The following is a 15,622-nucleotide window of genomic DNA, read 5'->3' on the forward strand; positions in this document are numbered from 1 at the left end:
GCCGAGAATAACATTAGATAACATTTCTGCCTTTTCTCATTGCAAACAAATGTTTTTTTGGTTCCTTTTAGCCTAAGACAAAATCCTGAAGTCTTTGATCTAAAAAAGTCTCAATAAACCAACTGTAGTCCCTACAAATAACACTATTGGCATTACAGTTAGCAGTTTCATTTCTGGGCAGCAGAGAGGTCTGTGCTGCGTGAGCCAAGTTCCCTCTTTCTGAGGCTCTTAGGACATCTGTAAGCAGGCAGGGCAGCCTGTTACACAGGATTTGTTCCCCTGTACATGAAGCTGGATCCCCGGAGCAGTGGTTGTGCTCACCTCGGGACCTTGGTATAGCCCTTCTTGGGGGTGCTGAGAGAGAGGGTCCCGAGGAGAGCGGCTGAGCTGGGGTGCTGACCGAACGCAACCGGCCAAGAGGACCCCCCCCAGCAAAGGGAGGGACTAGGAAGTTACAGATGAATGAAGAAGGGCTAAGTCTAAAATGAAAACTGATCGTACAATCTGACCTTAGGCAAGGAGATAGGCATTACTGAAATGGAGACCATGTGAGAGAAACAGAGCCCCTTTGTCTCTCTTCAGATCGACTCCTGTTCTTCAGTTGTATAAGAGTTTAACTGTGAGAAAGGGGAGGGGGAGGGTGTGTTCTGGGATTTGGAGGGCAGCCAAGAGCATTGCTGATTAATTATTTAAAAGGTCCTTTATTCTCCTTCAGTTTCTAACTGAAAAATAGTAAAAAGAAATTACGTAGTCTTCTATGCAGTTCATGAAATCGCTTGGTAGGAAAGGCCAAAAAACGCTGTTCAGAAATAAGTTGTCGTAGGATCTTCAAGAGAGACAGTCCCTGTTCAAGTGTGGTCACTGTACTAGTTAAAAGGCTTACTGCACTTAAAATTTCAGTATAGAAAATACACACCACCACCTGAACCGCAGCAGTGTGAGTTGTGCTCTCATATGCTGCCCTACAGTGGTGAAGCAACCCTTCTGAAACATATCTTCAAAGTTTTTGTGAGCCCAGGATAATGTTCTTTTTGCTCTGTCAACAGAAAGGGAAAGAGACTTCTTCAGAATAAAAGGCATGAATTGAAGTGCAACGGACACATTCTCTACCTGTGCTAGACAATTGCTCAACTGCTCGCAGTCAGGAAGACAGTAATGTAGTATTTCAATGCTTATGGAAGCACTGGCCATTTTTTATGAGGAAAGAACTGGGAGTGAAGTGACAGGCTGAGGCTGGAGGCCAATGGAAATATCCTTGAGAAAAAGTTTTTGGCTTATCTCCATTTAGTTAGCGGGCAATTTCCATCTTGTAGACGTGAGAAAATAATAGCATACTCGGAACAGACAGTGGGATTAACAAGTCAGAACTCCTAAGAAAATACTGGACCTGAATTTAATCTATCCCAAACCAAGAAAGAAAAAGTATTTTCTGAGAGTTGACTAAGAAACATCTATACACCTCTTGTGCTTCATCAGCTCTTTTTTTTGGCTTGTAATGATGTACAGTGTTGTAAGACGTAGGACAAGTTCTCTGAAGGTGATTTCAGAGTAACTATTATACTACCCTAACAGAAGATTCAGAAAATTTAAAATTGGAGAAAAAGCAAGTCCAGAACTTAACAAACATTCCAATGAAACTGGATGGGAAAACCACAAAGCTGAGACTTTGTGAGACTTAGGAGGAGATTCTAGTTCTTTACAGAAGGCTCAAACAAATACACTTTGTATGACAGATGTCTTTATATGGGTAGGAGAGGCTTCCTTCCCATGACCGAAATTTGCTGTGCATCTCCTAGGTAGGATATTTGGATCTGCAGTCTGGAGAATTTCATTGTGCTCAGAGCTTATGGCCTGAAATAGTACATCTTAGCCTCAGTAAAGCATTTTCAGACCAGGTAAAAGTTTTTTCTAGGGACAACAGTTGGACTTGTAGGACTTCAATGGTAATTATGCTACGAAACTCACTGCTTAGTTGAGTAGAAAAAGGGAACAGTCCACAGGACCAACTGCCAGCGACAGACATAGTGGTATTAGACATTAATGATACTAGTAATTTCACTGGCTGAATCTTAAAACTAGAAGTTCTTTTGTCTTTATATCTTTAGATCTCTTTATTTTGATTGCAGTTAACAGAAAATTATTATTATTTTTTTAATATATAAAGAATGAACAATACTCAAAGCATTTACTTTCAGCTTTCCTTGAGGAGAAAACTAGGGACCTGTAACAGAGCCAGACATTTGCTGAATAGCCCTTTGCAGAAGAATTGCAATAGCCAAGCTTTCCCCACTTCAGGTCAATAAACAAGAAGCAAAGTCAGATCAAAACCAACAGTTTCAAGGTATCATTTAAACCATGGTGAAACACTAAACATACCAGAAATTGATTTTGCAAACTAAACTTTTACATCTTTGAATGGAAACAATGTTGGTTCTCTTCTTGGGTTTAACTGTGTTCTCCCATATGGATTTGTGTTTTACAAAGTTTCAGTGAAATGTTCATAAATAAAAGCACTTACATTTACCTGAATGTCCCTGAAAGATTTTATTATCCAGCAAATGAATGCAACAAATCTTCCTTAAATGCATATTTGACTACATTTTGTGTGTATAATATTCTTGAGTCACAATTCCCACCTAATGAGATTTTGATGAGGCAGTGAGCATATTAAAGATAAAATTTTGAGCCCAATAAATATACTATGCAGGCCAGCCTCAGAGTCTCTGCTGCATGCTTTGAAAAAGCAGTAAAGGCATCCTGCAAAGTAGATGTGCGTGAAGAAGAGCCAGATCTAGAGATTTTTTACCTTTTTTAAAAAAAAAAAAACCCCAGAAGTGAAGATTGGTTTCATAAAGGTTGGGAATGGCTCTTCTAAGGGAGTAAAGAATAAAACAAGTATCAAATGCTCAAGTTTCAATTCCACCCAACCATCAAAATTAGTTGCTTAATTTTTGAGCAGATTACTTAACAACTATGCTTCAAGATTTCCTACCTAAAGAAGGGCTGAATATAATACAGCTGAAGAAATCATCCAACTTCATTTGGTTCCTTCCTAGAACAAAAGAAAAATCCCAAACAGAAGAGCCGACTTCCAACAAAACTGTTTGCCTTTTATTCATATGTTTTTTAAAAATATCCACCCTGGCATTCTCTGTATGCTAATTACCTCCGCTCCTTGCCCTCTACAAATTCTATTATCATAAATTTGTACTTTGTAGTCGTTAGCCCTTTACAAATCAGCCAATACATTCAACTTGAGATAAGGTAATAACTTTCAAATCAAGTAGGAAATTACAGCAGCATCAAGTTAGGCTAATGAGTTTTGGCTAAAGAGTTCTTCCTTCTCAAGCAGAACCTCAAGATAAAGCATTTTTGTTTGTACCTTGAGATTCACAATTACTGGTAAGAGTTATTCCAGACATTGAACACCATGACACTTTGCTAGGTAACTAAGAAGTATTCTGAGACAAAACAAGGTGGTTTTTAGATTGCTGACATAATGGAATTCTAGTCTCCCTCAAACATCAACTTAAAGGTTGGAACAGTATTTATATACTGTGGATGGCTTAAAAGCATAGCCTCACAATGCCCCAAGTGCTTTTCAAGATGAGCCTATAGTGGAAACATGTTCTTGCTTCAAAGCAAGTTCCAGTTGATTTGCATACCAATCATTAAACTTCACTGAAGTATCTCCCAGTTCTAGAATGTATGTATTAAGTGCATTTTTTGCAGTTCCTTAGTTGGAGATATCCTGGCCTTTTAGTTAATACATTCTCTGACCTTTAAAATTTATATAAGGATCCCAAACTGGGTCACTTACCTGGGGAATGAAGAATTTTCCCCCTAAATATATTTTTCAGTGTCCAAGGAGATGGATTTAGGAGTCTTGTTTATCTAGCTTTCTCTAGTTCCTTTGAACTTTCAGTGAGGTTGTCTCCTAACTTTCTTTCATAGCTGCTCTATTCTCTCTTATCAACCATATACATTTATAAGAGTATGTGGGGTGGGGGGGTGAGGACAGGAGAAAGTAGTTGAATCCAAAGGCAGCAGTTTGTGGGCCATGATGTTGGACAGAACAATGGGTTGTAAGCTCCCCCGTTCTAAATCACAAACAGGTTGACAAGAGCTGTTGCCTGTGGCAGCACTGGGCTTCCAGACTCTCTTACATGGATGAACCTTTGTAGCCCAGCAGAGTTTTGCCCTGTGGGAAACAGAACTCAAGGTTAGCACCAAAACTTTCATGAAATCTGTTACTTCATTTTGGATGTTGTGCCTTCAGGCAAAAAGAGAACGGAGATTAAAAATACTGAGATACATATGAATCATCACACACACACACTTCAGGAAAGACACGCTGTCTCCTACGGCTCTAGCTTAATACAGGTTTGAAATACCTTTCAGTAACGCTCTGAGGTCTTACACAGACATGTATTTGGTTCTATCACCCAACCCCTTCATTTGTCTTTTTATGGAAGCTCTTACGATCCTGCCAACAGAAAACTGATAATGGGCCCCCTTTCCAAGGAGCCTTACAGTCGCAAGCCTGATGCAGTAATTCATAACCCTTATACAGCTGCTCCTTTCCCTGCCCAATCTCTGCTGGCACTCTAGCATTTTAGTTGCAAGAATGATACAATTCCAAAGCCATTGTCAAATGCTGGAAAACTAGATAGAAATGCTATACTTCACTATTAATCATTCACGTAAAATTCACAGCCTAAAAACATTCGTTTGCATAACAGAATAACAGAACTGAGAGAATTCCCAACATTACTACCTCTGTCATAAGCTTGCTCTTTCTCCAAACTTGAGTAGTACGTAAAAAGTATTAGCCAACTCATTTAATAAAACAACTGGGTAAATTAAGTGAAGAGATACATTCACATTTTAATTTTGAATTTGCTTACATTTGTCTACCGGTACCCCAGCCTTAGAAAGCATGTTATGTTACATAAAAAACCGTAATGTCAGCATCTTCTCCCTCAAAAAGGTATCATTCTTTCTGTACTTGGGACAATGTTTAAAGGCTTTATTTTGTCCTGTCATTAAAATAAAGATTTTTGAGGCAGACTTCCTAAGTGAAAAAAATTAGGAAATCCTGTAAATTCTTGTTTAGTGGTTTTTTGTTTTGTGTTTTTTTTTTTTTTTTTTTTTTTTTTTTTAAAGTAAAATTACCTACTACTAATTTGGTCAGTTACCCCTTGCTGCAGAGATTATCAGTGAGCACTTGCTGTTGTTAACCTAGAGAAGAACTCCCTACTTTTTCCACAGAATCAGGCTCACTTTATAGGACCCGGAAGTTAGAAAAAAACCCCACCTTATGATTTTTATGTTTAATGCAGTGAGAGGTTAGTTTGCCTCCCACCTCCTCCCAAGTTGCTTTCCCAAGTAGACTTGTGCTTTAAACTGCACCCATTTTGCTCAGCTCAGTACATTAAAAGTAGACAGGTTAAAAAGCAGTTTTAACTTTTAATTAAAAGATGAGAATCAGGGTTGAAAACAGCCAATTATGAAGCCAGTACTCATGGCTGAAAATTTAGCAATCTCTGCAATACAGTAAAATACTCTAAAGCAGTTTACCTACCTAGTAACTGAAACACATCCACTCACAGTATTTAAGGTAACTGGTTATGCCCAGGATTAAAACAGGTTCACTCTTGGAATTTCTATCTTGTCCGTCACCAGAGAGATTTTTCAGTGTAATGGCTTTCATCAGCAGAGGTTCAGAAATCCCCTTTGTAGCTTATTTGATTTGCAAAGACACTTCAAAGTTTGTCATAGAACAGACTTTCACCCAATGGATGAATTTTCAGAAATAGCAAGCTGAGGAAGAAGGGTACAGTTTTGGTTTTGGACTTCAAACAGATGTTTGCTTGTAAGTATTTTTACTGTTACACAAACTCAACATGGATTTTAGGGATGAGGACCTGTTCTGATAGTGATCTATGGCCCTGATCCTGCTTCTTACAGTTAGTAGGAGTTTTATCATCTACGTCCACGGAAGAGGTCTTATGAGTGCCAGCATTGTTAGAAATACACATAGCATATTAGATACAGCTGGGGGAAGAAAAGAACTTACTCTCTTCCAGAATAAGTTACGTAATTTTATAACTTACAAAAACTTTATCAATCTTAGACATTTGTATAGCACCAATCACCAACAGTATTATCACTAAGGCACTGGACTGGTACTCGGCTGTCATGGGGTCTGTCTCCGTATCTGTGGTCAATTTCCTGTGTAATCATGTTTATATCTTTTGTTTTTCCTGGTACGTAATTTTCAACATTGGAAAATAGGGTATAATACAAAACATCCTACATCATTTACAGGAATATTGCATCATGACTAATTACAAGGTGCTCAGATTCTAAAGTGATGAACGTTAATACTTCTGTGCATAGATTTACTGGTAAAATAAAATTATCCTGCAGGTATCAATTATGTGCAACACACTGGAACAGAATTAGCTTCAGTTCCTGTGGAGTTAATGGCATACTCTAAGTTAAATCCTATCCTTGATGCCATGATTCAAAATAGTTTTTAGATAAATGAAGCTAAGCCCTCAGGGCTCCTGTCTATGACAACTGATCCAGCATGCCTTCATATGCTTTTGCATCAAAGTCTGCTCCTAACAACTTCCAGAGCTCCAGTTTTGGCCTCTGAGAGAGCAGATTCTGATGCTTTCAGAAGCAGCTGAATCTTTTTTTAGACTGTAGTGGATTTACCTCTCCACACTATTAAAAAAAAACCCTTCAGGAGTTATCGCTATTCTGCTGCATCACACTGGCTGCTGAACATGTGTACTGACGTACAAGTTACTAGAAGTTCTTGGGTTGAAATAAGGTACTGCAAATGCACAGTAGTGGATATTGAAACCACAACATCTCTACAATTTATTATTATTTTTACAAAATACCCAAAGTGATCAGACCATATTGTAGGTTACTGGCTTGCCAAACGTTATGTTTTAAAATGAAAACCATTTCTGAGTTACAGAAGTGCCAAAAACAATCTTGAACCAGGTTTGTTTGTTGTTTTTGTTGTTTTTTTTTTTTTTTTAAACCAACCCCCATCCAACAAAACAGTTGTATAACTTAAAACAGAAACAAGAGTTTGTGTTGGAAACTGTTTAAAAACCAACTCACCAAATCATGCTTGAGCAGAAGCCTTGTATGGCAAAGATTTAGCTTAGGGCAATTTACTGCCAAGATATAGACCCTCTATGGGTTTATAATGGAAATACTGACACAACCTCAGCTATAGTGATGCAAATGTGCCCTAAAACACTGTATTTGCTTTTATTAATAAAAGTGGTAGTGTTTACATTTGCAGGTATCTTACACTTCAGCATCACGATGAATACTGAGTAGAATGAGTAAAGTTTTGGCTGTAAGGTCAGAAGTTTCCAAACAGATGAATGAGACAGAAGTGAAAGTCCTCAATGATGGTAACAAGAAATTCAAATAAATAAATAAAACAAAACTAGGAAATATGGGTAAGCATTAGGTTGGAATGGTTCAATTAACTGCAAATTATGGCCACTAAATTAGAGACAGAAGAAAACACAGCTACTTATTAAATAGCAAGCATTAAAGCTTTATGGTTTTGTATTTAAAAAAAAAGAAAGCTGTTAAAAATAAGACTTGCATTTACCAGGCCACCAAACTGCATGGACTAATAAAGAGACTAACAAAGGCAATACTGAGACATTAAGACACACACACATTCCATACTTGTGCAACTCAACCATATTCAAAACAATTGCCTTTTTCCTCACTTAAGAAAAAAAAAGCATCCCCTAAACATTTCTGTTCATATAAAGCTTTAGGTTTCTTAAACTGTTGCTGTCTTACATAGCTCATTGTTATTATGTATCCTTCTCATTATCAGAGGAAGAAGCTTATTTTTTTTAATGGAGGTGCTTTGTTTCTCTCAGATGCGAGATTACATTCCTGACACCACTACAGGTTTTCCCCATTTATAAATCTGGTGTTTACACCAACTCCTCCTAGGCTTAAAAAGATAAGGGTTGGCACTAAATTAAAGATTTTGGCTCCTGTAACTAAAATTAAGGCTCACAATAAGTTTCCTTTCCACCACGTGTGTCCCATTTTTACCCAGCAGAACCACCAGCCCTTAACCTACAGGCACTGGATACATTCTTGAATCGTAGGCGGCTATTTTCGGTCATGTTCTCCTACAGTTCTATAAAGTTCAGGTGGCAACTTTCTAAACCTGTGAACAGGAAAGATCATATTTAAAAGATAAGTAGCAACCGCAGCTAAAATTTTTAGATGATTTAGTGTCTTCTGGAAGATCACTAGTAATTTTGAATTAAGAGAGATGGGACAGTAACTCCATCAAGTCCCTGCTCTTTACGTGAAAATGGACTAGGCGATTAATTTTCATTTAAAAGTTTAGCCACGAAAGCAATGAAAACTCACAATTCTGAACAGTTGCAGTTCTTAGTATTAAAAAGGCATCTGATACCTGAAGCAAATCTAGCTGCACAGACATCACTGACCACACCCTAATTTTAATTTAAACTGGACCTCTTCCCAAAAAAGAAAGTTAACACGGTCTCTTGGGTGGAGGGAAGCTAGTGTGAAAGGCAAAGAGGCAAGTATTTTGGTGGGGTTTTTTTGTTTTGTTTCTTTTGTTTTCCTTTTAAAGTCACTGCAGTAAGATCCAGATCAGTTTAGGGGTGTAAATGAAGGGGGAACAGGGGTGTTTGAGTAATATAGGCTAACACTGTTCTAGATGTGTTATTACAGCTGTAATTTCTGACTCTGTACAAATTGTACACGTAGGTTTAGACACATGAAAAAGTAACACGCTCACAGAGACATAAAACACCTAGGTATAAAATATAAAGCAGTGTAGTAGTTACTAAAATTACATGCTCTCTTATTGCTACAGTGATTTTTGCTCTTTTTCTTTTTACTGTACCACATGTTGTTCTAAGCATATAATTTGCATAAATTATTCAAGTTTAAGAAAAATCCACACATCTTCACTTTAAGCTACTTATATAGTTAATATAAAACAAAAAGATTCTAAAGTATCTCTTTATTAAAAGAGAAATAAAAATGTCATTTGAAACTGGAATTCAGTGGCCAAATCCAAGGGCAGTGCACACCTTGTCATTCCGGTAGTAGTTATGTCCACGCAGTGTACGCGGAGGTTGGTGGGGTATTTGGCCCAGTCTGGAGATGGTCACCAGACCTGCATGATGCCCTGCGTGTCTGTTATTGTTCTGGTTTTGTCTTTAGCAAAAAGAACTATGAATGACCAAAGACTAACATTTATAATTTGTAGCAAAATTTGGTTTATGTAGAAACAAGCCATGTTTTGCATTTGGATAGAGATTTAAATGAATTAAAGCTAAAAATTAAAAAGCATGATGCTGCAACATCTGGTCACTTGTTGAAGACCTCACTTTTAAAGTGGTTAAGTTTGCACAATTTGTACTTTTTTCTTTTTTTTTTTTCTTTTTTCTTTTTTTTTTTTTACTAAACAGTATTTTTCCTTCTTTTATAAACCAGAAAAACTAAACTACAGATAAATTTTCCCTACCTTGAGCTAATGCTGCAGATAGGGTTGACAAAGCTGTACAGCGCAATCAAACATACTTACATCTTAGCTCATTGTACAGGTACAGCCATAATCAAGGCACAAAGATCTTCTACAAGTTATTTTTTTTCAATAAAGTTGTACAAAATAATACATTTTACAGTCTGTACAAGAATAATAATCCAGCAGTAAAATAAAAAATGAGGGGAGGGAAGAAGAAAAAGAAGGGAAAGACTGTGAGGACTACAGTCCAGATAATGATTTTTATAGCAGACGGGATCATCAGTGGACAAACTGAAAACAGTGTGTGGTTAACTCTTTCTGCAATCACAGGCCATACGCAGTTCAATTCATAGATGTCCATGGTTGTCTTTAGACCACCAAGACTGGTTTTAAAAATACCCTTCTGAAAGGTAGCAGTTGGTTTTTGCACTGTCTAGGTCTGTTGTAGAATTGTCAGTATTTCCGTTCAAAGCCACATTACAGTCAGAGAACCAAACTCAAGTGTCTGTCTTCAAACTTGGTCTGTGACTTGGCACCTTCTTTAGTCTGATGCAGTGAATGATACAAAGTGGAGATCACGGGTTATATGATTATGCCCACAACAGTGCTAAATTACCTAGTTTTCTCTCCCCAATTTTTGTTTTATCTTTTAAATTTTTATCCCCAATTCTTTCAGGTGCTCCACATTCAGGGCTTTTAATTAATTAGGTTTTATTTCTTTTTTTCTTTTTTGTTAATAACAGTGTTAGGGAATCCTCATGGAAATGGCCTTTTAAGTGTTAGGGGCCATCTCAAACTGTCCGAGGGGTACAGAAGCAAGCTTAGAAGTGCTGCTATTGTCCAGCAGGGAGAAAAAGTTGAGGGGTGCAAATCAATGGGAGATTCAAACAGTTCTCTTCCACCCTATGTGGGCAAGGGTGGTTTTTTTCTTTTTTTAATAAGGAATAAGGAGTCCAAAACACAGAAAAAAGTGCTCTCCATCACAACAACTCGTATTGGCGAAGGTGCATGCGCTGAATAATGTCCCGACAGTCATTGAAAACCCTCCGGATGTTCTCTGTATCCACTGCACATGTGAAGTGAGGATAGCAATAGTGCCTTCCATCTCCACTTGCTGTGCTGATTCTCTGTTAAAAGCAAGAGAGAGATACTGGGTTAAAAATAAAACTGACTGGGGAAAAACCCCCATGTTCTCAAAACTCTGATGAACGAAGGTTAAGATACGTATGCGTGAGCTGTGTTTTCAAAGGGTGTAACTAAGTGGCAAAATGCCCACAATTTTTCACTCTCTCACCTAAAACATGAAATTTAAAATTATCAGTTATATGGTGAGAAGGTCACAGAATACTGGGGAATTTCAGAGTTGAACGAGAACTCAAGGAAGTGCTATTATTTATATGCAGCTTTGGTGAATTTAGCCACACAACCAGGCAATTTGTCCATAAAGAGAGTGGGGTTTTGCCTCCTTGTACAAAGCTTTTATCCCTGGCTTTACACTTACAGAAAGCCTCCCTCAAAATCTTATTTTGCTTCATTTTAAAATGAGTCCACAATTTGATTGCTGTGCTCACCATTACAAGTAATTGTAATAAAATTTAAAAAAAATACTATGTCTATTACAGCTTCAGCTGACTATTCATGGTAAAGATAATATGAAAAGAACATTAATATTTTTCAGATAATGCATCTTTTGATTAGTCTTTATCTTTAGAAATGATGCATGAATAAAAACCTGGCCCCATTAATAACAGCAGGACTTCACTCATCATTCTATTTGAGGTTTCTTAATTCTTACCAATTCTATCTCTATTTAATTAGGTACTGCGTCAACAAACAAATATTCAAAAAGCAGCTAACAAACAGCAATAAAACTCTTAAACGTAACAGTGTTTTATGCAGTGCGGACATTAAATATAAACAACACATGAAGTGACAGCATTTTGCGATAGTAGAAGGTGCGTAAGAGATTGTATTTGAGAAGAATCACATAACAAATACTTAAAGAAAGGAAATACTTACAAGAAACTCGTCTCTAATAAAATACTTGGCCCTTGTAACTCTGGGATCCTCACCAGGCTCTGGTGTTGCTAATTAACAATAAAAAAAAAAGTCATTAAAGCAGATGTTTTTTGGTGATAGCACCTAAAAATCATAACTTGTTCTGTTTTTCTGCTCACATATGATAGAAACATACTTTGCAAAAACTGACCATGAGATAAGACAAACCTTAACATATTACATGGATCTATTTATTGTATTTACCACTGGTCCATTCATTCACAGATGTACGTTTTTGCACACTTCTGTAAGGAAGACACTTCATTATAGACTTTCTATTTCAGAAAAGGATCAACTTTTGCAACTACCCTTGACAAAAGGATCAATGCAGGCAGCTACATGTGACATATACCAACAGAACCAACTTTGATTCTCATGTCTTAAAGATTACTGCTGCATGTCTGCAGTAGTATTGCTACAAGCTGTACTGTGGTCCACACCAGCAAAGTAACAGGATTTTGGCACAATGAAGTTATTAATATAGTAAATGTATAAAAGACAGGATTGTCTCATTATTCGTACCTAAAATTTAACGTTACAGTTTGGCTGAAAGACAATGAAGATTACATCTACTTAAGTTTTCAAGTCTTAGCTGAAATTACCAAAAACACTACAGATGTGATGAGCAAGGAAATGATAAATTACCATCATCTGGTGTAGTGTAGCGAGCAAATTCTGGAAAGTAGTCTTCAATTTTAGATTTCCCTGCCAAAACTTTCTCTGCTAGCAAATCTTGTTTATTCAGGAAAAGAATTACTGAAATGGTCCGTAGCCACCTGTAGAAAATTGAAGCCAAACACTCTGAGAAGGCACAGCTAGGATTGTACAGCAAAAAGAAACATAATCCAGTTCTGGAGACAACAGTCATACGATACACTATAATAATTTTGAAAGGTCCCTTTTATACCTGAATCCAACGGTGCAATTTCAGGTGTACACACCTTGAGCTTGGTTTGTGTGCTTCTAACATGGGTAATGAAAGTTGCCCACTTTCTAACTGTTAATCCAAATACATCAAATAGGTGAGCATATCCACGTTTCAGTGTGCTACTCTATCACTGCTTTAATTACTTCAGCCTCAATACGGCAATTACCAATTTGTAACTCTCCAGAGTTTTCTTCAATTAGATGAGTGCATTAGACATTAATGTAACAGGTAGGCAGCTGTGATGAAAGACTAGCCTGGACTGCGCTATGAGAAGCAAGTAACAGGCAAGGCTGCTGTTGTGGGTTAACCCCGGTAGGCAGGGAAGCACCACGCAGCTGCTTGCTCACTTTCCCCCTCTCTGTGGGACGGGGGAAGAGGAAAGGAAGAACAGAAGCAGAAAAATTTGGGGGTCAAGAAAAAAAATGTAAATAATAATTGTTTAGTAAGTGAAGGATAAGTGGAAGAGAGAACAAAACAAAACAAGTGATGCAAAGGCAATCACTCACCACCTCTCGTGGGTAGACTGATGCCTAACAAAAGATGGCTAACCCTCCTAATCTCTTCTCTTTTCCCTTTTATTGCTAAGCACGACGTTATTATGGTATGGAATATCTCTTTGGTTAGTTTGGGTCATTTGTCTGGTTGTGTGTCCCCCCCCCAACCTACTGCACACCCCCCAGTCTATTCACTGGGGAGGCAGAGTGAGAAACAGAGAAGGCCTTGATGCTCTGCAAACACTGTTCAGCAACAGCTACAACATCAGTGTGTCGCCAGTATTGTTCTGGTCAAAAATCTAAAACAGCACCATGTGAGCTGCTATGAAGAAAATTAACTCTATCCTAGCCAGGCCCAGTACACAAGTCATGACTATAGAATAAGACAGAATTAGTAATTTATGTGATATGAACAATGAAATTTCAATTCACAGACCTGTTGTTCCAGATGCTCTTGAAGAGGTTTAGTGCTTCTTGAAGCCGATTGGTCTGATTGTCCTCTCGTATAACCATGTTGTAGCTACTGCTCGCCACCACAAATATGATAGCAGTCACATCTAAATCAAGAAATACCCATCAGTTAATACCAAACTTAAGAAGGAATATCCAGGAATCCCAAAGTTCCACAAAGAGCTGCCAGACTTCTAGCTTCATGAAGAGAACAGGCTGGAATGCTACTGCTGACAGCTTTCTAAGTACAAGAAATTAAAAAAGAAAGTGAAGAAACCATTAAAGGTAGGAAAGGCAGGCCACAGGACAGAAGCTGACAGAATGACAGAAAAGAAAGGAACAGAAGGGAGAGCGAGAAACTGAAGAAAGCTAAGAGGAGAATTTAAAGAAGATTTAAAAGGCATAAAGAAATTTAGAAAGGAATTCTGAGCTATCCAGAAAGGACAGGGAGGCCCTTGGGGGAAGATCTCAGGACAAATGGCACTTTTGATCTGCGTGAATAGTAATAATAAAAATAGTAGATTACTGTGAATTCATGGTTAATTGTTCTAGTTCTCCTGTAGTGTACTACATGGCTCAGAGGCCCCTATCTCCTTCCTGGGAGATATTCCCAGGATCACAGAATCCAGATCTCTGTGTTTCTGTGTGGCTCTGCTGCTCCAGACCCGTTACACTGACTTCCAGGCTCATCTACCTCAGACATCAACAGCAGAAGAGATGAGTCAGATCATGAGGAAACACGAAGAGGAAGGAGAAGAGGTAAAACCCAAACAAATCTGTTAATAACAGCACAGAAGAAAATACTGCATGGAGTTCCACACGTATATAAACTGTTCAGGTGATACTCTATGACAGTAACCGTCGCAAAATACAATGAATTCTAAGTCACATTCTACTTTATCTATTCTGTAGGATCTCACTATAACTTTTCTACAAAAAGACAGACTTTTGCATAACTTCATGAATATTTTGTCCAAACAGCAAAGAAAAAGACAAAAATATTTTCACCAACTCTAGCTTTAAAAAAACTTGCATGGAGAAATGTTTCACATCTAAACGGAGATACAGAGTAAAATAGACAGCTGTAGTGAAGGCACATGCAACACTTCAGGATAAACACAAAACTACCTAATTTAAACTGTATGGGAGTTAAGAATGTAATCACCTGAACTAAACTGCCTGGGACATCACTGTTAAGACTTCAGATCTTACAAAATGCCTGCAGACATTTCAAGTCTTACCCACATCTAGGTTGGTGCTATCTTAGCATTCTAAGGAATCTAACTTATATGCATGTTACTTAAATGAGGGTATTTGTTTATATGTTTTCAGTAAGGGCCTTTCCCTTAGGGCTGTTTTTCAAGAAATTATATTAATATGCATGGCTCCCTAGAAAAGTGCAGATTTAGAAACTCCATCATAAATTTTTTCAACAAGGGCATTTTGGGGCTACACTATACAATGCTGTAGTGTATTACATACTGTATGCAACACCATGTCTAACAAGACAGATGTTCCCTACTATCTCATACTGCATTAATGGGTTGGTGCTGATTTGGAAAGAAGCACCCATGACATAGCTATGTGGCTGCAATTATGCGCAAAAATGTAATACTCTGATTTTATGCATATATTAATTATAGTGTAATTGTGTATTTTAGATATGCAGAAACACATGCAAACCTTCACTTGAAAGACAGAATATAGCTTGGAATTTAACACTCACATAGCCGGTAAATAATGCACAAACACACCACCAAAAAAACCTAATTAAATGAGGAGAGGGAAGCTGGAAAAAAAAAAAAAAATCAACAAGCTCTGTTCAGTTATCAAACTTGAATTCCTTTCCACCTACATTCTCCCTAAAGATACTCTGTGCAGTTATTGAAGTTTACATGTCAAGAAAAATTCTATCCAGTATGACTATTCAGATAATTCTTGATCAAGCTACATGGAAAAGAAGACGGCTTTCACACAGTGAGAAAATTAAGATTGGGCATTAAAATTTTGCAGAGAACTATTTTATAGAACAAACGTAAATTCTAATCATACCGTTAAAACACTGGATCCATTTTCGGCGTTCATCTCGTTGCCCTCCAACATCAAACATACTAA

The 15,622-nt window shown here is 37.6% G+C and overlaps 1 protein-coding gene across 4 annotated transcripts in view; it reads right to left on the reverse strand.

The window, feature by feature from the left end:
- Nucleotides 1-7,275: 7,275 nt before the first annotated feature.
- The window catches only part of GNAS (GNAS complex locus), a 163,910-nt gene continuing 155,563 nt past the window's right edge, over nucleotides 7,276-15,622 (reverse strand). For all 4 annotated transcript variants that reach the window (XM_059827371.1, XM_059827373.1, XM_059827372.1 and 1 more), the window contains 5 exons: nucleotides 15,560-15,618; nucleotides 13,494-13,614; nucleotides 12,281-12,411; nucleotides 11,597-11,664; nucleotides 7,276-10,704 (listed from right to left, as the gene is read on the reverse strand). In XM_059827371.1, coding sequence (XP_059683354.1) covers nucleotides 10,558-10,704; nucleotides 11,597-11,664; nucleotides 12,281-12,411; nucleotides 13,494-13,614; nucleotides 15,560-15,618 — 526 coding nt within the window. In that variant the 3' untranslated portion in view covers nucleotides 7,276-10,557. The remainder of the gene's footprint in view (nucleotides 10,705-11,596; nucleotides 11,665-12,280; nucleotides 12,412-13,493; nucleotides 13,615-15,559; nucleotides 15,619-15,622) is intronic.

This window comes from Gavia stellata, chromosome 20 (genome assembly GCF_030936135.1).
Source record: "Gavia stellata isolate bGavSte3 chromosome 20, bGavSte3.hap2, whole genome shotgun sequence".
In the NCBI taxonomy this organism is placed as follows: Eukaryota; Metazoa; Chordata; class Aves; order Gaviiformes; family Gaviidae; genus Gavia; species Gavia stellata.